At 39.9% G+C, this 23584-nt stretch overlaps 1 protein-coding gene across 2 annotated transcripts in view; it reads right to left on the reverse strand.

The window, feature by feature from the left end:
- LAMP3 (lysosomal associated membrane protein 3) overlaps positions 1-23584 on the reverse strand; it is a 26052-nt gene continuing 2468 nt past the window's right edge. Inside the window, exons 2-7 of one of the 2 annotated variants that reach the window (XM_006925758.1) lie at positions 18860-19605; positions 17865-17993; positions 9174-9231; positions 8327-8494; positions 5827-5988; positions 201-258 (exon numbers count right to left, since the gene is read on the reverse strand). In XM_006925758.1, the coding sequence (XP_006925820.1) occupies positions 5849-5988; positions 8327-8494; positions 9174-9231; positions 17865-17993; positions 18860-19605 (1241 nt within the window). In that variant the 3' untranslated portion in view covers positions 201-258; positions 5827-5848. Of the gene's footprint in view, positions 259-5826; positions 5989-8326; positions 8495-9173; positions 9232-17864; positions 17994-18859; positions 19606-23584 lie in introns of both variants that reach the window. The other variant, XM_006925759.1, reaches the window with a different exon arrangement.

Consider the following 23584-nt stretch of genomic DNA (forward strand, 5'->3'; position numbering starts at 1 on the left):
CTCTGTTTGTGAGAGATGGGTTATATTGTCGGAAGGACACACACTCTAAGGGAAGTCCCCAAAATCCTGGTAACGATGAAAGAATTGTCTAAACTTTATTATTTTCTTTTCCCCTGGGGACCAATTAGATTCTCTGGTATCCAGATGATTCACGCCTTAAGCGGATTCCATAGACAATCAAACCCACAGCGCAGAGACTAAGCACGATGGCCCCAATCACAGGAAGCACAATTGTGTAGTCAGATGAACACTCGTCCACTAAGAGAAAAAACAAATACAATACAGCGGGTAAGGTTTGATGCAGACAGACCAGAAAGCAGGCTGGAGTAGGAAGAACAAGCACTTTGGAGTTAAACCTGGGCTTGACTTTTAATTCCACCACTCACTACGTGAATTTAGGAGTATTATTTAATCTTGAAATTTCTTTTTATAAAGTAAGCAATAACGATATAAGATTGGTAGAGTATTAAATAAGATAACCTTATATTCTTAGCAATTAATAGATATTTAATTAGGTTAGCTCTATTTTCTTCCAGGCATGCTCTTTGCAAGGTGGGATGTGCTTACATAAAGGAGATTGTATTACTATATTACACATGATCCCTTGAAAATATGTGATATTTATCCACTTTATAAAACATTTCTTGTCACACTTACAGTATTTCTTAATGCTTTTAGTGAGCTAAAATATTTTTTTAAAATAGACCTAATTATAAGAGCTTAAAAGTGGAAGTTTGTAAATCAGTCAAAACTCTCTCTTTTTAAATTCCATTCGAGAATACTTATTCAGTTCATTTAAAATATAATCAATCTTGACTGGAGAAAGATGGAAGGCCCTGGGATAAAGGGGAGCTTGGCCTAATATAAATAAATGGAGAATTATACCTATATCTTATTCACGTATAGATAAGAGGATATATCCATGAGGTCCTTGCATGAATCGATATTGAAATAAACCAAAGATCACCATTAACCCAATTCTCACCTGAGATCCAAGAAAAAAAAAACAAGAGGGGCCAGGGAAGAGGTAATGGTAACTAGAGACTCCAGGAAAAAAACAAAATCTGTACAAGACAGGAACTGTGCTTGTCATACAGTATTTGATTTGTCGGTGGACAATGTTTACACAACTATAATAATATATACCTTATTGATTTAATAATAAATAGAGATATGACCATAAAGAGGTAGTATAAGAGTATTAAATCTCTATCTGGCATAGCAAGAAGTTTAAAGCTGATAAATTAAGAAATAGTAAGATAAGATTTTTAATATTTTTTAAAAGAATTATGGGGATAGCTATTATAAGAAATTGTTAAAATTAGTTTTAAATGCTTTGTCTCTTAGAGAATGGACAGGAAAACATTGCTTTTCATAAGCCCTTTTATACTATATGATAATTTTCTTTATATTTATATTTTAAATAAATATACATTTATTAGATTAAAAAAGAACATTGACAAATTAAGAAATTAAAATGATTTGGAAAAAATACAAAAAAGTTAAAACAAAATGTAAAGCACATACCAATTGACCCAGCAATTCCACAACTCAGAATCTACGCTAAAGATATAGTAACATAATTACAAAAAGATATGTTAAAATAATCTCCATTTTATGAGAGCAAAATGGACAATCTAAATATCCATCAAAAATTTTAAATGGTATAATCATACAATAGAATATAAAGTAGCCATTAAAAAAGGATGTAGCAGATCTCAATTTTTTTTTTTCTGGGGTACACCATGCTCTTTCAATCTGTAACTTCAATTACTGATCTTAAGGAAAATCTCTTAAATTGTCAGATATATCTTTATTCTATTTTTGAGCACTCTACTTCAAAGGTACCAATTATCCTTATGTTGGATGGTCTGAATACCTTCCATACCTAGGAGCTTCCGTATAATGTTATAATCTTAATTTTTATCTGCATTAATTATCTCAGTCATTTTCTCTATGAAGATAATCCAGTTTTCAGCTCTACCTATTCTGACTCTTACTATTACTATTCATTATGCAAGCGTGTTGCTTTGATAATTTGTTTTCTTAGGAGTAAAATCTATTCACATCATTCTTTCATTATAACATCTCATCTATAAGCTCTGGTTACATGACATTCATATTCTTATTAAGTAATTTTCAGCATAAGAAAACTGTCAGGGATTTCTCCCTGTTCTTTGAGTTATGTTTTCTTTTTATTTTATCAAATATATTCCTTTCTAACCCTCCCTCCTTTATTTTAACTTAATTTTTTTAATTGTAGTAAAATGCACATAATATAAAATTTACCATTTTAACTGTTTTGAAGTGTACATTTCAGTGACATTAAGTATATTCTCGTTGTTGTGTAACCATCACCATCATCCATCTTCAGAACATTTTTCATCTTGCAAAACTAAAACTCGACACCCACGATTTAATCTTATATTATGTGTATTGTTGTCATGCTGCCGTAATTTTAAACAGTGGTCACATCTTTTGTTTTCATCTTGCTCATGCTACAGCACCTCGCCCAGATATTAAATTTCCTATGATATCATTTGAGTTGATTAAGGCCTTTCTTCTTATTATACTCGAGATCAGTTAGTGTTTTCTGCTGACCTACCTGTTTTGGATTCTACCTTCTTTTCTGTACCCTGGGAACTAGGTATAGCCTGGGGCTATCCTCTGGTTTGAGTTGGCTCCCCAGTTCACTTCCACTAGTCTCCCTCTCTGTGTTTACTCTGCCCAGTCTTCTCAGTAGCCATTTTTACTTCCCCTCGATTAGAAGAGATAAGCTGCTCTTTTTCTCTCCAGTTTTAGGAATGATAATAAACATTCACATGTTTTTTTCTGTCATCCTCTGGCTTCCTGGGGTAAGTGTGTTTAGGGAGGCAGGGTTAAATCAGCTGTGTCGCCCCTCTTCTTGCATCTGAATCTTGTTTCTCTTTTGTTCAACAGTTTAAATTTATTGCATTAGGTTATATCTCTTTGAGTGCTGCTGGTGATTTTTAAAAATCTTTCATTCCTCAGTCTAATTAGATAATGAGAAAGGAAAACTGTGAGAAAAGTTCGTCACTATTTTAACTCCAATTTTTCATTTCATATGTTTCTGTAATGCTTTAAAATTTAAAAAATAATCTACATTTATTATTTTGTTCCTTTTTTCTTAAAAATTAAGAATTAGTACTAAGGAATAAATTATAACCATTTTAAACAATTTATAGGGCAAAACCAAAAATTCAGGTATATGTTTATACACATTTGTTAATCTAAGTTTGTTTTGTATGCAATTCATATGTAATTCTTTAATCATATAATTGTGACTATCTAGAAACAATAAAAATTCTCAATAAAAATAAGCCTAGTTAAGTAAATTACTATATAGAGTTAGTAACATATTCATGATAGCAGCCATAATAATGATACTTTGCACCTTTAATAGCATGAAGCTTATGATGCACAGGTAAAAAGAATATCATATTGTAAGCTCTGTATGCCTCCAGTATGTAAAACAATATCCATGAGAGGAAAGTACATCCAAATTAACAATGGATAGGTTATCTCCAGGTGGGTATTAGTGAAGGTTTTTATTATCTCTAAGGGGATTTTTATGTCCTCTAAGGAGGATGCTGAGAGAGAGAGGTAAATTTAAGACAGCTTACTTACAGCAGAATGGAAACATTGTGTTGAAACCAGCTGGATGGGCAAGCAGCAGAACTCTTAGAGGCAAGTGGCAAGGGAGGCCAGAGAGATCAGAAAAGGCCCCTACGAGCTTTCCCAGAGTCGTTCACAGCAGCCTCCAGCTCCCACCCAGAAAGCGATGGGCAGGGTGCCTGCAGTAAGCCCCTTGTAGCCCGAAGAGACAGACTTGGAGGCAGCACAAGGCAGAACCCCAGGGGCAGAGGAGACTACTTGCAGACACTCAGTTTCTCTATAGTCTCAATCCCGGCACTTTCTCCCTGAAGAACTTCCCTGGACATTACTGCAAAACAGTGAGCAAAACTGTGAGACAATAAGGCAGTTCTGGGAATTTATTTATTAGTCATTCAAATGAAAACTTTGTTCTTTTTGGTTACCAGAATGTTAATTATAATTAATTTTAAAGATAATTGGCTTTGGGGGTAGGTAGGAAGATAATGAGTCTAAGCAGCAGCATCCATCATCCCAAAGAACTCATCGAAGTGGTAGGAAGGAAAATTAAACCTAAGTGAGCTGTCTTATCCCTCTCCTCTTGATTTTAATTCCATTTGTTTTTCCATCACTTGTGGGAGAAATTTCCACACACTAGAGGATGAACCTTCCTTTAGTCATTCTACAGGATGATGATTAGTGGCACAGTGTATAAACAACTCATACTCTTCGGTTTAGAACCTTCGAGTACACTTGAGGCAGAACTGGAAATGGGAGTCAACAAGGAGATGGAGAGAGATGGCACCTCTCCAAAGCTAAGCCCTCACTGTTAAACCTGGGTCACTCTGGGGAACACTGGGTCCTCACATCCCAGGTTTTCATCAACATCTCCTGTTGTAAGGAGGAAACAGGAATTTCCTAACACTCTAGACATCTTCAGGGATTCTTGAAGATCTCTTGAAGCTGCTATGTGCCCTCGCCACCCTCTCACCTCTGAGAAAGTGGAGAGAGCCAAAATAGCTCAAGGGAAAGCCAGTAGCTGTCCCAGATTAACAGTGGTTTTAGAGTTCTTTCCAACTTTCATCAATTTTCTGTTAAAAATAATGAATGGCACCTCTGGACAATGTAGAAAAACAGGAAACTTCCTGTTAGTAAAAGGAGTTAACATCCAGAAGTCCGTAACTCTCCTCTTTCTCTGAAATAAAAAATCCCAATTCTCCCATTTAAACAATCAATGTAATAGAAAACCACAAATAACATTTGGAGCTTGATTTTAATAGAATTTTTCTTCCAGATATCAATCACTCCCAATCGGGAATTTGAATTGTCCGGTTCAGTTTTTTTTTTTTTTTTTTTGGTAAATGTTTGCTAAAAAAGGAAAGTGAGTCACAATCAGGGTAGCTCTCCCTCATCTGCTTGCCATTTCTAATTGTTTTATCTTTTGCCTGCTCCCTTCCCACAATGGCCCAAATTAACAAGTTATAAGAATAGATTAGAATGAAAGAAAAATAGAGACAAAGCAGGAAAAAGTGTTAAGAAAGCAGACAACAATTGAAGGTAAAGAAACTGGAGAACTAACATTTATTGAGACTCTTATTGGCCAAGACTTTTGGTACTTGCCTTACATTTAAAAAAAATTAAATGTTGAGAAGTTTTCTACACTTTACCGATAATATATTACAAAAATATAGAATACGTCTTTTAAAAAAATAATAGTTTATAAGACTATCTGTAATTCAAATAAATCAAAATGTGGGCGAAATCCAGGAGTTTCAAATCACCTTAGAATCTATTTTGAAATGGACTGGGTTTTTAAAAACAATATTTTTTAAAAAGTGGGTATTGAGACTCTTAAAAATGTGTAAGAAAAATCTGTGCAGTATGAAAATGTCTTTCCCACAATTCTCCCTTTGGGTATTTGCTTTATCCTCACAAGCACCCTGCTCATGTCCCTGCCTCTTGTCCCTAATTCTCACAGCCAGCCCCCTGCATTATCAGGTGTGGAGAATGGAATTCAAATTCATTTGGCACAGCCTCTCCATGCCAACAGGAGAAAGTAGGTGGGAGCCACCTTTTAGCTAGCCTTCAGATGGCCCTTCGGTGAAAAGCTAGGTTTCCTAATCAGATTTGGAGGGTGGGACAGTCAACTAGAAAAGTCAAGTCCTTCACTTTAAGCTGAATATGAAGTCAGAATTCCCAAGGCCTTAACCTTACACATTCTGAAGAAGCTGGGGCTTTACATGCGTTCATATCCTCTACTGGGCCTCTTTCTGGTCACCAGGCATGCTGTTAGCAAAACGACAAGCAGTCCTGTGATACTCAGGCCCACGGCCACAGGGATTTCTCTCCTGTTTCTGTCACTGAAGCATTCATCCGCTGCAATTGAAGTCAGAGTAACAGGTGTTAGAGGCTAGCCACAATGCTGGGAAGCGATCGTGCCCCTGCCCGTCTTGGCTTCACAGAGAAGGAAACAGATGAAGAGAGGGAGCTGCTGGGCCTCCCACCTGCTGCCTCATACATGCAGATAGGTGCAAATGAGGAGAGACATGGTCAGTGCAATGATCTGGAACATGCAGCACTTGTGAAAGAGTGCATGAAAGTGCAGATACCCGGGGCTCGTGCTCAAGAAATTATGATTCAGTGGGTTGAAAGTGGGGCCCAGGTGATTCTAGGAAGCTGGGAAACATTGGTTTGATCGAGAGGGTCAGGATCAGAATTGTGTTTTGACTCCCAAGCCAGGTAAGGCCCGGAACCATGGTTCCCAACTCCAGAAACAGGGACCTGTGCCAAATCACGTGGTCAACATTTTCTATTCAAACTCTGCTTTTTAAGGGGCTGGTGGACAGCCAGGGACTCTTGGAACTGGAGAAACCTTTTGCAGACTTGGGGATTTTAGGGAGAAGGGGCTGAGAATGTAGAAGTCAGAGCTTATTGTTTGAGATGACTAGGCTGAGTGTTTACACTTACTGCATTCTTCTCCAATTCTTCCTGTCCCTGTTGAAATGTCACCTATTGTTCAGTACTGACCCCACCCGGCCAACGCTGTGCCTTCCTCTGCTCCCACAACCCTCTGTACATGTATCTTTTATAACACCATATTGTATGACAACTTTCATTTTTTTACTCGCTCCTTTTTTCCTCTTCTCTTACTCTCTGGAAGAAAATATTATTTACAGAATGGCATGCATCTTCATGTTTGAGGGTCTTTAGTGAAATCTGAAGCACGAAGACTGGGAATATGGAGTTGAGCTGAGGCAGTGACAGTAGAATAAACAAGAGGAATAATTTAGAGGTAGAATTGATAGGGTTTTGTGACTATTTGCATGAGAGGGTAAGGGAGGGAGAGGAAAAAATGAAAGGGCAGTTTTTCTACATCTCCCTTCGGACTATGCTAATAGAGACCAAGTGTGTGCTGCTAAAAGGTTTTGTTTCTCTCCTCTGCCACTAGGGTTTCTCAGACTTGCTCGCTTTCTGCTTCACAGTGGTTCTGACAAGGAGGAAGAGCAAAAGTGTACCTTATTTTTGAGATCACATGATTAATTACAGAGGTTTTTAAAACTTCATAATAAATTGTTAAGTTTCCCCAAATTGGAAGTTTTGAGACAAGATGACAAAGTGGGAGGCAACACCTACTAGTAAATTTTAAAATTTAATTTTAGCACTGTGGTGAAGGTCCCATGTTAAATTAGAGATTGTAAGACTTGGACAAAACCTATAGAAATCAGAGGATTCGACACAGGTAACACTTGAATCCTTCCTTTGCTAAATGCTTTGCTTTCCAGCAAATATATCAGAAGTTTTGTGCAGATGCATCTTCAACTTTCCAATGGAACTCAGAGATCAGATTCACATTACAGAAATTTAATTTACAGCTAAATTTCTAGCTAAACCTACTAATTATAGTTGAGAGGTATTCAGTATGTCATTGAGTTATTATTAGAAGTTTTAGAAACTGAAGTTCAATTTCTGGACATATATAGAAATCCTTGCAACACTGTTTTCCAAGCAGGGAAAGGGGCTTTTTTGGAAAGCCACCCTGATCTGCCCCTGGCCTTCTTTCTAGGACCTACTTCCCTCTGTGGCAGTTAAAACCCAAAGCAGAAGTTGCATGAAAACTGAAACTAACTGTGAGGAAACACTGGCCAGGTGGAACAGCTCGTAACTGAGAAGAGGGAACACACAGTGTATTTCTATATAGAATTATGGCATCTCTCTTTTCCCTCTGCAAGTGGCAAAGCATCTATTCTGATATCTTGAATTTTGGATATTACTAAGAGGATTTTTAAAGTGTTCTCCAAATATACCCGAGTTTACCAGTACTCAACAGCTTGTAAAGAGGAGGCTACAGATAGCATTTTCTGACTTGTAGATTGTGTGTGTGTGTGTGTGTGTGTGTGTGTGTGTGTGTGTGTGTGTTTAAGAGATTCAGAATATGTATTTTGGTCAAACAAAGAATGTATTATGCTGTAAGAGAGTGGTGGACGTGAGTGGGTGGGTTAAGCTGTCTGGTTTTGAGGTTGGTACTGACTCGTATAGAAATGGTAGGAGGGAGGGTTGGCTGGAGAAACTTGGCCCTAAGAGCTTCGTGAAATCATACTGTTCTAGGAAGCTCATGTGATTCTTGTCCCTTTGATGGCTTCAGACAAAAAATAACTTGAAACTACCTATAGGTATCTGAAGATTGTGTTTGTGACATGTTGGACCCTTAACTTACCATTTCCAAAGTGGTCATCTTCAAAATCAAAGGCTTGAAGTTGGACATTCATTGTTTTCAGTTGAAGGTGGGCTGACAGCTGGACGCTCTGTTCACTCACACACTTGAAGGAATGCCCAACCTCAGTCTCAAACATCACAGCACTTTTCATTCCTTGGTAAATTTTCTCTGAAAACATAAAGGTAAAACAGACATATAAGAATCTTGGCATAAATCTATTGAGTTCCAGCTATTGCAGGTGGCTCATGTGCAGTTAAATGGCCTTCCTTGAGATGTAGCTTTCTGGAGTTCTGCTTTCGCCTCATTGCCCTCGTGCTCTCTGGGGACTTTTTACGGTGCTCTGTTTGGAGTATGAGAGGGCAACCTCACCTACATTGGAATGTGATAACATTAAAATGAGAACTTGGGGGAATGTTTTCTTTGGTTATTTTTAAATTACTGGGGACAAGTTGGTACAAATTGTTGTTAGTGTTTAGGGACTACAGAAAAGTGTCCCCAAAATTTCAGAAATGAATCAGAGTAGTGACATGCAAAGTCATCCAGTGGAGCATATCCCCAGACTGACTAATATGGTAAAAGGAAGGACTATGCCCACCATTAGGAGGGGCTGTTGCATCCATCCATGGAAACATAGAGAAGGGAGAGCAGCCCGTCTCTGCTCATCTGAGTGCTGTCAGAGAGAGAAAGATCTGCTCAAAAACTGGCCCTGTTTTATAACATGTATACCCTTCTCAAGGAGGCATATGCTTCGAGGCAGATGGTTTTAAACATTTAATCATATAATTAACTCCATTTGCTCTAATTCCACACTACCAAGCACCAGCCCCCTTCTGATTAGCCTACTTACCTGGATTTGAGACGGTCAAATAGGCCCCCACTTCACTGATGTAATATGAGTTTTCATCCTGTAAAGCAGCAGAGTGTGTTAACCTGAGTAACCTCTGTTTTTATGTTTATGATCCTGGCTTACAAACTTTGTTCAGGTAGGATTCCAGCTATTAAATCCTTGATATGGTGGTTTGGGAGCCGTAATTGTGTTTGAAAATTTCTAAACAAACAAACAAATAAATAAATAAAAATAATGGGCTGGCCCCTGGCCCAAGATTTCTCTACTGCCTACTTGTTGTGAGAGCCTGAAATTCAAGTTCCATCTGTATAATTTGAATCCCTTTAGTTGGGCCAATTTTCCTCCTATTAAAATGCAAATACACTTTAGCAAAAAGAATAAAATAAAATAAAATACAAATTCATCTGGAAGGTGGAGGGGTTGGAGGAGCATACATTAAGCTTTTACTAGTAATTAATACCTTAGAGTAGGAATTCAAACTGAGACCACTTATCTATAAGGCTACCATGGGTAGACTTCATGAGCTCCTTATACTCTCTGGGAAAAATAGTGTATGCAAACTCTTGATTGCATTTCCCTGGGTAGAGTATCAGGCACTTTTAAATAGATTAATGGGTTCATGTCTCCAAAATGGTTAGATGGGGCCACAGTGAGTGATTCTGGGATGGTTTGCCCTGAGATCACCAGATCTTCTCTACCAGAGGCCTCCAGGTGGCTGTGCTCAGAAATATAAAAACAGTGATCCACATTTTACCCAGGGATTATCCTTTTGGAAAAACAAAACAAACAAATTAATAAATAATGGCTGGTCCTATAACTTCCAGAGAGACTAAGAGTGTGAAACAAAGGGAATTGAATGGAGATATGAAAAGATAAGTTGAGAAATAAGCTTTTATTTTTTTTAAGGAGGTGGTTTACAATGTTATGACTTTTGAACATTCATTAGAAAACTATCCACGAGAGATGCAAAAAATGGTAGTGTAACCCAAATCAGAATCTGAAATTAAATTACTTTTAGCAGTTTAAAATCTAATCATTAAAGAAATTTATCAATAATTTTGACTACATTATAGTCCATTTGTATATTTGTCAATGAAATGATGATTCCTTACACAATATAAGGATTCCGGAAATACAAACTGTTTTTAGTAAGGCCACTGCTATTGATACACTGAACTCTATATCTGATAATTCATTGAATTCACCTACCACATAGTAGCTTCTTACTTTGTGCCAGGTACTGTAGCAGGCCCTTTCTATGCTATGCCTTGTTTAATCCTCACGACAAATATGAGAGGAAATGGAGGGCCAGTGACTTGTGCAAGGTCATAGCCATATTAAGTGGCAGGAAAGATATGACCCGAAGTTGCCTGTTTCCAAGTCTAGCCTTTAACTTCTCTTATATCCACTACAGAGCAGGCATTGCTCTAGGCCCAGAGAGAAAAATAAGGCCTGGCTCCTTCCTTCAAGATGTTTAGTCTTTCTAAGGCTAGTTGAAAAATGGGCTTAGACCATCCATTTATTTTAGAGAGAAACACCCTGACTCTGTCCCTTCTTGGATTGCTTTCACATACCATTTATTAAGTTTTTATTTGGGTTCCCTTTCAGTATGAGACACCTGTACTTCAGGGCCCAAAATCACTGACACAAAACCTTTGCTCCATCCTAAGGACAGAGAGGATGCATTGAAGGGTTTTAAATAGGACAGTGACATGAGCATGACTTTGCTTTTGGAAATTGCTTGGGCTGCAGTGTGAAATTGATTTAAGGAGCAGCAGGGTAGGAGTGACGAGCCAGCTCTGCACCCCATGGGAAACCTTCTGGCATCTCTCCTTTCCTGGGGCATCTCCTTGATCTCTCCTCACATGAGAAAAACATGCTTTGTTTTTCTCTTTTAAAGGTTTCACAGTTTACTAAGGGCATGCTTTCACCTACATTGCCTCCTTTGATCCGCACGACAACCTCCTGAGAAATAATAAATACTATCAGCCTATTTTATAACTGAGAACAAAGAGGCTCAGAAAACCGTAAGCATCTACCTCTGATTCACTTTGTTTGTAGGTGAGACAAAGCAAGATCAGGTATACAGGATTCTGCCTTACATTTTCCTCCATGGGATATTTGGATATAGACAAAAAATTTGTCATGCAAGAACTTTCTTTTACATTCCCTGAAATACAGTTGCTTATATATAGCCATCTGTTGGAAGCAAGAACAGCTACATAATTAGTGGGACATAGTATGAAATGAAAATGTAGGATCTCTTGTTCAAAAATCGTTTAAGAATTTCACGAGGTGACAGCAAAGCATTAAACCAAGCGTGGGTCTTTCTGATTATACAGGTCCTGCTCTCATGAAGTGAAGCCTGATAGGAAGGGCCATTCATGCTCCACAGAATTGGTGCTCTATAGGGATAATGGCAAAAGCAAGGTTTTCCAAAGCGGATGGCAGAGTGCTCACATTCTCTGCGAGTTCATCTTAATGATGTAACAGGACAGAATCTAGAACCTGTAACCAGTTTTCCTGCTATTTTCACTGACTCAGAATTAACCAAATATTGACTGGGACTGAGCTGATGTCTATCTTTATTGTAAAAAAAACATTTGGTGGGTGAACTTATGTAAACAAAAGGGCAATTAAGCCTACTTTTTCTGTAGTTATGTTAGTATGAGATGTCTTAAAGGAAATAAAATAGTCTTTAAACTAGAACAAAGCTTTTTTTTTAGACTCGTAAATTAAAAATTTGGCATAATTTGAGTGGTAATAAGGCTGAAGTTTCTTGTACATGAGGAGTTGGCAAGTTTTGTATGTAAAGAGCCAGATGGTATTATTTTAGGCACTGTGGCTCTCTGTAGCAACTCCTCAAATGCCATTATTTCACAGAAGCAGCCATAGGCAACACATACACAAATGGGTATGGCCAGACTTCATTTGCGGACACCGATATTTGAATTACATATGATTTTCATGTGTCACATGATATTCTTCTTTTTTCCCTCAATCATTTAAAAAATGTAAAAGCCATTCTTAGCTTGTGGATTGTACATTTTTTGGTGGCAGGTTGGATTTGGTCTGGGGCCATAGCTTGTTGACCGTTGGTCTATACCATCAATGAAAAAGTTGCTAAACAAATCAGTTGGTTATGAAATGTTATAACCAACATTTGGGAAAATAAAGTATTGCTAAGAATTTTTAAATGTGATTTCGAAGGTACCTTTTTGTTCCTTTGCAGATTAGTTTGAATTGTTGAATCTTTGTGAACATTGCAAAAATTTAATTTTTTTTACTTATTCAGTAGAAGAATGAGGATAATAATAACAGGACTTACCTCTTAGTTTGATGCGAGGATCAAATGAAGGAATCCATGTAAAAAACTTATTATAGAGTCTTTACTCAAATTTTAACTGCTGTTATTAATAATGGCAATAATAAATTAGATTGCCCCTTCCCAGTAAACTTCTCTCATTGAGGTCAAATGATATATTTTTTTATCTATTTCCTAGAGCTCAGATCTACCACAAATAGAAAAAGAGAGAGCAAGCAAGTGAGCTAAGCTTAATAGCTCTACTGATTAAAGAAGCTGAAACCTCAGCTCTGGGGGATGGGAGTCCAGTGGATACAGAGGGGTGGGTAGGAGGTTGGGGAGCTTAATGCAGGTGTCAGACTTAACCCAAAGCCCAAGGGAAATTACATGCCACACATTATGTAGTTTATAGTGTTCACTTCTCCTTTGACACCCACACCCACAGGTTCATTCTCTGCCAGATATTTTTCTTATTTGAGTTTTGGTTTAGAGAATGACAAACATCTGCGACACCAGATTCTTAAAGACAAAGTGAAAATCCTTTGTATACCCATCAACACTTGACAAAAGGGGGCCAAGGACTCCCAATAGTGGAATATGGTACTTGAGCACTTACAGCACATCTACTTGGAGAGACCACTTGTAAAAGTCCCATCTCACTATTCAACCAATGGGATGCCGATACAGTGGCTCTTCACTGCCAATTATCCAAAGAGAGCTCTGCAGTATCTCATCACAGAGATGGGATGCCGACACAGTGGCTCTTCACTGGGACGGAGATGGGGGATGGGGGTGGGGAGACTTTATAGGGTGAACATAATTAGGCCATTTTAAAGGATGAATGCCAAGGGGGTTGAAGGGTGGGAGGGTCATTCCAGGAAGAGGGGAAGCTGAAGAGAAAATGGCACGAAATGGTACTGTATACTTGGGAAGTTCTAAATAGTGCACTCTGAGGGTGTTAACATATAACACTGATAACAGTTCTCAGAAGCCTATTGGCTAAGAGGACTCCACACACCTCTGAAAGGCTCTGAGGAAACAGTAGGAGGGTCACTAGCATTGGAATTCTTGACCTTTGTTGGCCAATATACTACCTAGCCCTGGTGCCCCTCTCCCCTGGGTGACCGATTTCTCCAGAGTCCTACAGCTGTACTGCCAACCAAATAGGTGAGAAAGGAATAGTGTTGAGCACAGAAAAAGGAACCCTACACAATGTTACTGAAAGATGTTTTTAAAACAAACTATCTGGACAGGAAGGAAATTGGGGTGGGAAAAGGGAGATATATATATCTTGCACCTGAAGTGTCTGACTAACTTTTGGCATATCGCTTTACTCAAAAAAAGACACTGTTACAGAAAGGTTTTCGGTTTTTTAAAAAATGAAACCGAGAAAATTGAGAAAGGAAATCCACATCTCCTAACCCTGCGATGGGCCAGAAACCAAGCTCAGCACTTTCACATATGTTAGCCCAGTTCGCCCTCAGAGCAGGCCGGCAAAATGGGTACTCTTTGGTCCCATCTTATAGAAGAGGACACTGAGGCTCAGAGAGTGCTAGTGACTTGTCCATGGTCACGTAGAAATAATATGGATGATTGAAGTCTTGTGACAGTTTAGGAGGTAGATTTTTCTTTACATTTCTGTCATTAGCAGTACTTCAGTTTTAAAAATTACAAATTATTGTTTATAATTTGAACGTTGGAGCCTACATTTCTTTTCTCACATAATGTCTAGCTCAGTGTTGAGGATGAAGTAGGTGCTCAGTAAATTCTTATTGATAAATTGGTTGATAAATCAGGCTTTCTAATCAGCATCTATTTTTTCATTCTACAACTTGGTTCTCTTTGTAACATCTGTTACTCTATAACTAACATATACTCCTATTTTCTAAGGCTCTGTGGACCAAAAAAGGGGTTCAATGGAAAGTAACCTCACAGAATGATCTGATCATAAATTCCTAACTGGGCTGGTCATGGTGGGTAGTCACACCTCAAGCTTATAACTTCTTTGGTGAAAGAAGTTATAAGCCAGCCCTTCCCATTGTTCTTGTGCATCCAGGTTAACATGACTTTGAAATGCCAGATGTAAGACCCCTGGAAGCGGATATTAACCTTCAAGAGAACACATAATCTTGTTGACTATCCTGTAATCCAATCCCCGCCTTACTTTCTCCCACCTCCATGTATGTTCACTCCTTAATTTCAAATGCATAAAAGAAGCTGCAAAATTGTTATTCTTGGGAACATTTGAGATCTCGCTCCCCAGCATATGTCATCATTTTGGCTCACATAAACTCTTATAAAGATTCTCTACATATTTAGACATTTCTTATGTTGACAGCTCTCTTTTCCCTAGCGTACTGCTTCTCAACCAGGGGTGATTTTGCCCACCCCACCACCACCCCCAAGGGAACATTTGGCAATGTCTGGAGACATTTTGGGTTGTCACAACTGGGATTATCGTCTAGTAGGTAGAGGCCGGAAATGTTGTTCAAGATCCCATAAGGCACAGGACAGACCCTGACACAAAGACTTATTTGGCCTCATGTGTTACTGCTGTGATTATTAAGAAACACTGGTGTAAAAGGCAGCAACATTTGAAAAGTGGCTGGCTGAATTGTTCAGCCCATTTCTCTTGTGGAAAAATCTAGACAGCTTTCTTACCTAAATGCATTTCATACAGCCTGTCTGTTGGGGCAGAAAGCACTGTGCCAGGGCTCACAGACCAAATCTGGCTCACAGCTGCATTTTGTTTGGCCAGGAGAGTGCTCAAATTAAAAAAAAAAAAAAAAGTGTTGCTAACGCTTAACTGGCACAGTAGGGCAGCAGCCTCCAGAATGGAAACCAACACTTGAATGAATGCCCGCCATGAAAGACAGTGACGGTCCCCTGGAATAGATGCCAGCCCTGCCACTGGCACCACCGGCTGTCGGTAGTTGGGGAGTAGCTGTCACCTGTTGAGAGAATGGGTGCCCCCTCTCCTTCCTTTTGTTTCCTCACTACTGAGGCCTGATCAGTTGCCACTTATCACCTCACACTTACTCTAGTGTGTTCCTTATGCAGATTTAATGAAATAATGAAATCTGCCTTCACATTGTCTTCATCTAAAGTGGGAAAATACTTTAACTACAAGATGTGGAAGAAGACACATGCGAAAGGTCATAAGGGTCATAAGGTATCATGCAAACTCTTCCTAGGAATGTTTGAGAGTGCCTGGTTACGTACATCACTGCCAACATTAGGCATTACGCTATTTAAAAATCTTTGTTAACTGGATCAATTAAAAATAATATCTCGTTATTTAAAAAAAGTGAGAAAATTAAGGAAAAGACTGCCTGTTCAAGAAAAAAAGAAATGTTTACTCATCTAGTTCACTCATTAAATTCTATACTTAGTCCCTATAATCTTTGAATCTGTGGCCATTTTTTTCTTTTTTTGGCTTAAACAAGCACTATTCCTAAACGCAGAAATTCCTCAGAAGAACTAAAGCTGGTGGAAACTTGTCTTCTGCGAGCCTCTTTGCCTTCCTTTTGCCGCAGAGCTAAGTCAGCTGTGTGGGGAACTGGTGCTGAGGAATGGGTGAATTTGGTTGGTGAGACTCAAAGCAGCTACTGCCACACTTGAGGCCATGGTTTGAGAGGGGCTCCCTTTGCTTCTTCCTGAAGGCAAGTGGAGGGAGGTGGTCCTTCTAGCTCTATCTGGGCACTCGTTTCCAGTCCACACCTCTGGAAGCACATGGTACTTGAAAGGCAGAAATTCAGCACTTGGGTGGAGTTGGATCAAACAGAGTCCAGTCTGAAGGCATTGGGAAGGTAGGGATAGGGGGCATCAGGAGATAGGAAAGTAGCAGAAAGAGAGGTTGAGGGTGCCAAGGAGACTCCTGCGGGCAGTTCTGACTAAGGTCTGGCAGCAGTAGCTATTGTGTGCCACAGGCAAATGCTGGAGGTTTTGATGCCTTCCCTTAGGCAGTTATTCACACAGGCAGTGGTTTGGGTGGAATCAAGCTCTGGACTAAAGCATAAATGCTTATGCCTATATCCTCTGTCATTTTGCTGAAGTCACTTTTTAAAAATTCCCGACACCTCTATAATTTAACTTCAGTTGTTCAGGGATAGAGCACTTATTCTGCCCTGAATGTCCTTCTGGTGAGAGGGATTATCTTTTCCATTTGGTACTGAAAGGAAATCACGGACTTCTTAAGTGCATCTCTAACCTAAGGAGAAAAGTACACCAGGAGGATAAAGCCTTTGAGACCAAGCTAACAACAACAATAATAATAATAACACTCCCCCCCTGCCCTGCCAACATTATTGAACATTGGGCGAGATGGCTCACATATAGCATTTCTAACCCTCCCAAGGGTCCTACTAGGTAGGTGTAATTATTTTCATTTTATAGATGAGGAAACAGGCCCCACCATGCCAAGACCATGCAGCTAGTAAGTGTTATGGTTTGTCTGACCCCAAAGTCTCTGTTCATTCCTCTCCAAGATCTGCTAGCCAAGACCCCTCTAACTTCAGGGGTCACATTAGACAGATAAGAAGGAGGCCAGCACGGAGTCCCAGCTGCAAGCGTCCTCTTGGCACCTCCTCCTTGGCTCTAACTCAGCCTTTTTGAAAGGCATTTTAGAGCACGACTGGGACAAACAGCATTGTCTCCCCAGACATTTGCCCATTTCGGTCTTTGCAATCATATCTACTGGTTATTGAACAACTACTTTTCATGTGTTGAATAATGCTCTTTAGAGAGGTGATCTCTAATTCCTTTCCCCCATTTTTCAAATGATAAAATAAAGCTCAGACAGGTTAAGTTGCTTGCCTGATGTCACAAGGAGAACAAATGACAGAATCAGATTTGCAGCTGGGACTCTGACTTCATGTTCATGCTCTTTGCACTGTACTCTGTCATTCACCCCGTTCCAAGATACGGTCTGGAAAACCCAGTGCCTGGTTAGTCCCTGAATTTTGCCTGCTATGGTTGGAAAGAACCCATTCTGACGTTTGGTTTTGATCTTAAAACAACTCTGTTTCTCTGGTGCCCACTGGGAATTTCTATGGGTCTGTTCATCTGTACAACTTCCTCTTTGGGGTGGTTTGCAAAGGGCATCTGTGGCCAGGCTCCCTAAGGCCAAGTCACCCCTAGTAGGCATCAAAGGCCTTCTGAGGCTTCACAGAGGCTGAAGGGGAAAGAAGGCAAACATAGGATGTTGACACTTCCTTTTCTTTCCATCTCCACGCCCCTCATTCTTATCAGAGAATATCTCAAAAGGCTCTGAGATCTATTTCCCCTAGAACTTAAAGTGAAGTGTGAGATTGCACCATTGGGCCCCAAGATGAGAAGGAGAGAAAGTGATACTAGAGCCAGTTATTGTAAAGGAGGTCAGCCCTCACCTTGGTGAAAGTAAGATTCACAAATCCGCCCTGGAAATTCAAGAGAAGGTTGGATACTTGAGAGCCACAGTTCCCAGAGGCTTGGGTTGCATTGGGGTCGATGTTGAAGTAGCTCTGACGTGAAAAAACCTAAACCAAATAAAATAGATTGGCTCCATGAGATATAGAAGAAAACTCTAGGTAGGCAACCAGAAGCACAGACTAGTAAGTAAGCCTGAAACTCAAAGCTAGTGGGTGTTCATCCAAGAATTTCAAAGTCCCTGGATGACACCTCATGTTCCAAACCATTATTTTCAAAAGATTTTTTAAAGAAGGAGTTCTCCTACAAAAAAAGGAGTTTTTTGGTAGATAATTCAGGGTAGGTATACTCCTGATAAGCTGTGTGGAATTTATTTTTTGTTAAATTACACATGTTGAAAGGCACTGTAGGAAAGATTTGCTATCTAATGTACTTCTGTTTCGATTGTGGAAGTTTTATTTGATATCATAAAAATTATTCAAAAAAAGTATTATTTTAATGGTGATTCCTTTAGTAAATCAAATCATTTTAACCCCACTCCATCCCCTCCAATCTTTTTGTTAATCTGGATTTTCCATATTAGTGTCACAGCTGGCTAGAACCATGGAGACTATCTAATCTAAACCTCTCGTTTTTCTAGAAAGTTGCTGAGGCTTAAAAGTCATCTGGCAGGGTAGGTCCAGGCCAGGTTCAACACTGAACACATCCCAGCACTGCCAGTGTTAGCAAAAATGAGTTGTGTGATATTTAAATTTTTGATGTGTGCTTTCCTCTCTCTAAGCAGGCACTGTCAGTTTCTATTTTTATATATATTCTAAAACAGATTCACTTTTTAATGGAGCATGTTGCAGAAAGAGGAGCTCACACCTATTTACTCATTGAAAGACATGGAATGCAAGAGAATGCTCATTCTTAGCAAGGCAAACTCCACTCAAACTTTTTGAGGATAGTGTTACAGTCCTATCCCCCAACTTACCGACACCATGTATTGAACTGTCAGCTCTATCCCCATCTCTGCTTTGATACAGAGCCTGCTTCCATTTAGAACTTGATAAATTCCAGTCTTGGCTGGTGATGGCTGAGGTGCAAGGGTGGGCGCAGGAGCTATGGTGGCAGGTGAGGCTGTTTGGGTGGCATTGTGTGCATTCGTGGTTGTTCCTGGAGCATGGGTGGGTTGAGTGGGCTTTTGAGTAGTTGTGCTGTTGTGTGATGAGGTGGACAAAGTTGCTGGAAGGGTGGTCTGCTTACTGGGTTGGGTGGCCTTCCCAGTTGTGTGGCTGATAGTCGATGGGCTGGTTCCAGTTGTGTGGGCTGATGGGCCGATGGTGGCTGGCGGAGAACTGGGAGCTGCACTGGGGCCGATTGTAGTCTCAGTGGCTGGAGCACCCGTGTGAGAGTTGTTGGGTGTGGCCAGGGTTGTGATTAGGGTGCGGATTATAGGGCTGGTGGATGGAGTGCCATTTGTTGTTACCAGGGAGGTTGTTAGAGTTTTTATTGTTGTGTGTGTAGTTGGGGTCTCAGAGTTAGAGGTTGTGGCAGCTATTTGAGAGGTGATGTGACCATTCGTTGATCTCGTTGCTATAGTCGTGTGAGGCACTTGGTTAGTTGATTGCAGGAAAGGTTTTGCTGTGGCCTGTACTGTTGCTCCTCTCGTAGGCTGAGAAGAATCTGTGATTTCTGGAAACCTTTTTGCTCTTATTTGACTGCCATTATGCAAAACCACTGCAAATTAGGAAACAAAAGTGTTAACACATCGATAGCTCAGAAGGCCCCTCCCCCACTCCCATTTTAGTTACTTCATTAAAAATTAACATGAGTATTTCCAGATTTGGGGAAAACTTACAAGGATATAACAATCAAGTGAAGATTACCCCTAAGATGTTACCGCAAAGCCACAGTTGTAATGTTTTGGTTGTACTCATGTTTTTTACAGGGTTGCGATCATACTGCAGACATTCTTCTGCATCCAGCCCCTTTGTCTGTATGGGGTGTGGCACTAACACACCACGTGGTCATGCTCGGAGAGAGAGCTAAGAGTCAATGTCTGTTCATTTCCGATCTTCAAACGTGAATCCAGACAGTTCCTGGGCAAAGTGCTGCTGTCCTGCCCTGATAGAGCTGGGGCAGCGTGAACAATGCTACTAAAGATTTACACAGAGTTGTATAGTTTGCATAGAATCATATGATCCCAGATTCAAAAGGAGTCATCTAGTTCAAACCCTAATCTGATATGTGAATTGGTCCTTTGAGTATTTGCCATGTGTTCATCTACTCTTATGCTTACTTACCTCTGATGATGGAAGATTCAGTACCCTTTAATTTTTTATCTTGCCACCAGTTTTTCTAAATGTAGACCAGGTCCTGTCATTTACTTAACCTTTTGAGTGGCCCTGCTTTTCTCAACTAAGAAAGAAAATTAAACCGTGATTGCTCTGATACAGTTGGTGGGCTGTCCTTCATCTTTTGGCTCATATGTCAGCTCCTCAGAGTCCTTCCTGTCTTCCTTATATAAACTAGCTCCCCACTCCCACAATTCTCCACAGCAAAGTTATATCTGTTGCCTTCGTCGCACTAGTCACAACTCGTAATTGTATAAGGGGACAGTATTCAAACATTTAACAATAATCCTGGCCAGACAGTGTGTCCCAGCAGAATATCAGCTCTGATTAAATGTTTATTGGTTTATTTGTTGACTGTACATCTCTTCCACTAGACTAAGGTAATCTTGAGGTAGAAACTGTGTGTTTTTTTTGTTTTTGTTTTTGTTTTTGTTTTTTTTTTTATCAGTGTCTGTGCATAGAAAGGTTCTAAAGAGTTGGTTTAAGTGAAAGCTGTCATGGACTGTTAGGCAGTGTATATTATTGTCACAGGTTCTCTCTTGGGCCATCCCTTAAGAGTGGGAGGCCTCTGGCTCTTTTTCAACTAAAATAGTACTATCCTGTCTTCTTCCAGGCACCTAGCAAGCCAGAAAAGCGGACAAAGTGCAGACGATGTTCCTTGGGAGTTTATAATCAGATAGTGAGAGGTGGCTTTGTTTCTTCAATGCTGTGGTTTCATTGTATTTACCCACTATATTTACACTCATTGGAGCTATAGCTGCTTGATGCTGGGCAGTGACTTGGGAAAACACAGGGAAAAGACAGAGGAGATCCCTCTATGATGGTGTTTATAGAGTACCGAAGTTCACATCTAATCGAAATCAAAATCATCCATAAACTCCTTTACTACCTCCCTCCTTCACTCAATATGTTTCTAAGTGCTTATTTTTCCTATAACAAAAACAATAAAAAACTCCAAATTACTAAGCACTTACTATATGGCAGGCCTCAGGTCAAATGTTTCACCAACTCCTCTCAAAACCCTCTGTTGGGTACTATCTTTATCCCTTTCAGATGAGGAAACTCAAGTTTAGAAGAGTCTATCAACTTGACGATAATCACAGAACCAGTAAATTTTGGAGCTGAGACTCAAACCCCTGTCTGAACCAAAGCCTACCTTTGGATTTGGGGATGGGTGGAGGTGGTGGTGCCACTGAGAACAATGCTGAGAGAAGAGACAAAAGCAGAGGAGAGCGGAATAGTAGGGTATGACCCCAATTCACAAAACCCTCATAATGGTTGTCTTCAGTGAAGCTTTCAAAGACTCACGTGCTTAAATAGTGATTATTGTCCAGAAGAAAAGTTCTAACTTTAAGCCTAATAGTAACACTTACAAATTATTTCTGCACAGCTGGCTTGCAAATTAGAATGGACAAAAGTATCAGTTCAAATTTCTTTGAATACTTTTTAAAAAGACATATTAATGGCATTAAGTTAACAGAGACTACTATTAAAGAGTCTTATTTGTACCTAAATGTTCATTTGGATAACCGAAATGTATGGTATTCAAGAGTTGTGGATTTTATGGGCTATAGGTTTACTTCGTAAGTCGTCGTAAAATCACTAGACAGAACCTTTATGCCCACACTGTAGAACTTGGAGCAAGACTTTCCTTTCAAGATTGTTATGAAGGTTGACAGTTGTTGAAGATTTATTTTTGTAATTCATTTGAGCTAAACCCGAGTTGCTGGTCCCTCAGTCAAGAACCACAGAGGAACCCCATTAAGTTCATACTATTAAAAAAAAAATTCATTCCCAAACATGGTTTCCAGGAATACCTTGTAGTGAAAAAGCAAAGACTGATGTAGAGAATTCTGGGAGACTAGAAACCACTTGCCTTTTTTTCTCTTGGGGAAATCATTGGATTCTTGATAAAATCCCACTGTGTATGGCTTATGCTTATGAGCTAAAGTAGCACACCCTTTCAAAGGAGGGGCCTTCCTCATAATGCCATTAGAATTCCTTTCTCAGGAGTAATGAATAAACTCAAATGAGGGAGAAAAAGCACATTGATCATTCATGAATGCATAGCATCCCAAACAGGACAAGAAAACTCATGGTAACCGTCAAGGTGTGCCTGGTGTGTAGGAAGATATGTAGGATAGTTGGAGGTGATGACAGTCATGGTGTCTTGATATGGTGTATGACTTTGTGATGGACAAAATGCTGGACTGGCAAGTGGCTGGACCAAAAGTGACCAAAAGTGTCAGAGCGTATTACAAATTGAACCAGTCTGGAAAATATTGTTCTAATATCCTTCTCTTTCCCCTCTCTGCCCACCCTCTTCCATCCTCTCCCCATCTTCCTGTAGGAATGTGGGGTGTAAAAGATGGGCAGATGATTAGATGGAAAACTGACAGAGGTGGACACGCTATACATTGTAATATGTCCTAGAAAGTTCATGCTTCTTAGGTACTCAATGGAAATACTCTGAGAAATACTGTTTTACAAAATATATGTATATGACCACAAATATGTGACCAATCTTTGTCAAAACTGGGTCACAGTTTTTAAATGAGACCTATGGTCCCATAGAGGTCAAGTTCACTGGTCTGTCTGAGACACAAAGAGGGCAGTGGGCAGAAGCAAGGTCAGGGCATAGCTCAGAATCTGTCTCAACTCTCCCTCTACTCGAAAACAAAACAAAACAAAACAAAAAGACAAAGCAAACAAACAAACAAAAAAACCAAACAACAGCCCTGGAGTCTACATACTGATGTGCCAAGCCAGCTACCTCTCCAGCATCTCCTTTCCAGTATTCAGGAGACTCAGCAAACAAGTGGCCCAGGGCCTTGACTCACTGCTTGGACTTCTCTGTAGGAAGAGGCATAAGAAGGTTTTGGTTCCCCACAACCTGCAAGAAGGGCTGAGAGATGACTCATTGGACAGGCCCTGGGAAAGTCAGTGACCACACAAGGGCCTCTTCTCTACGTATTTCCTGGACAGTTGGGCCTTCCCAGATAGGCTTTGTTTGGTTTCCCTCCCATATCGAATTCCACAGGAATGTAGAAGTCTCTTGTGAACTAAGCTCCATGCCAGGCACTGGGGGTAGGTCTTTGTTCTCAGGGGTTTAGAACTTCATGAGGCAGACACATGAATGGACCACACTCCTCAGCGTGAAAAGTGTTATTACTTAAGTAGGCTCTGAGCACTATAGGATGGGGTGTGGAATTCAACATAAGGAGAAATTCTTCAGGCAGACAAGAAAGTAAGTGGTATCCCAGGCAGGAGGAAGCATATGTACAAAGGCCTGGAGTATTTAGAGCCTTGTATGTCTGGAGTCAGCATCATGGGAAAACAAAGAGAGTGTGGGGGAGGGGGGA

This window comes from Pteropus alecto, unplaced genomic scaffold (genome assembly GCF_000325575.1).
Source record: "Pteropus alecto unplaced genomic scaffold, ASM32557v1 scaffold88, whole genome shotgun sequence".
NCBI lineage: Eukaryota > Metazoa > Chordata > Mammalia > Chiroptera > Pteropodidae > Pteropus > Pteropus alecto.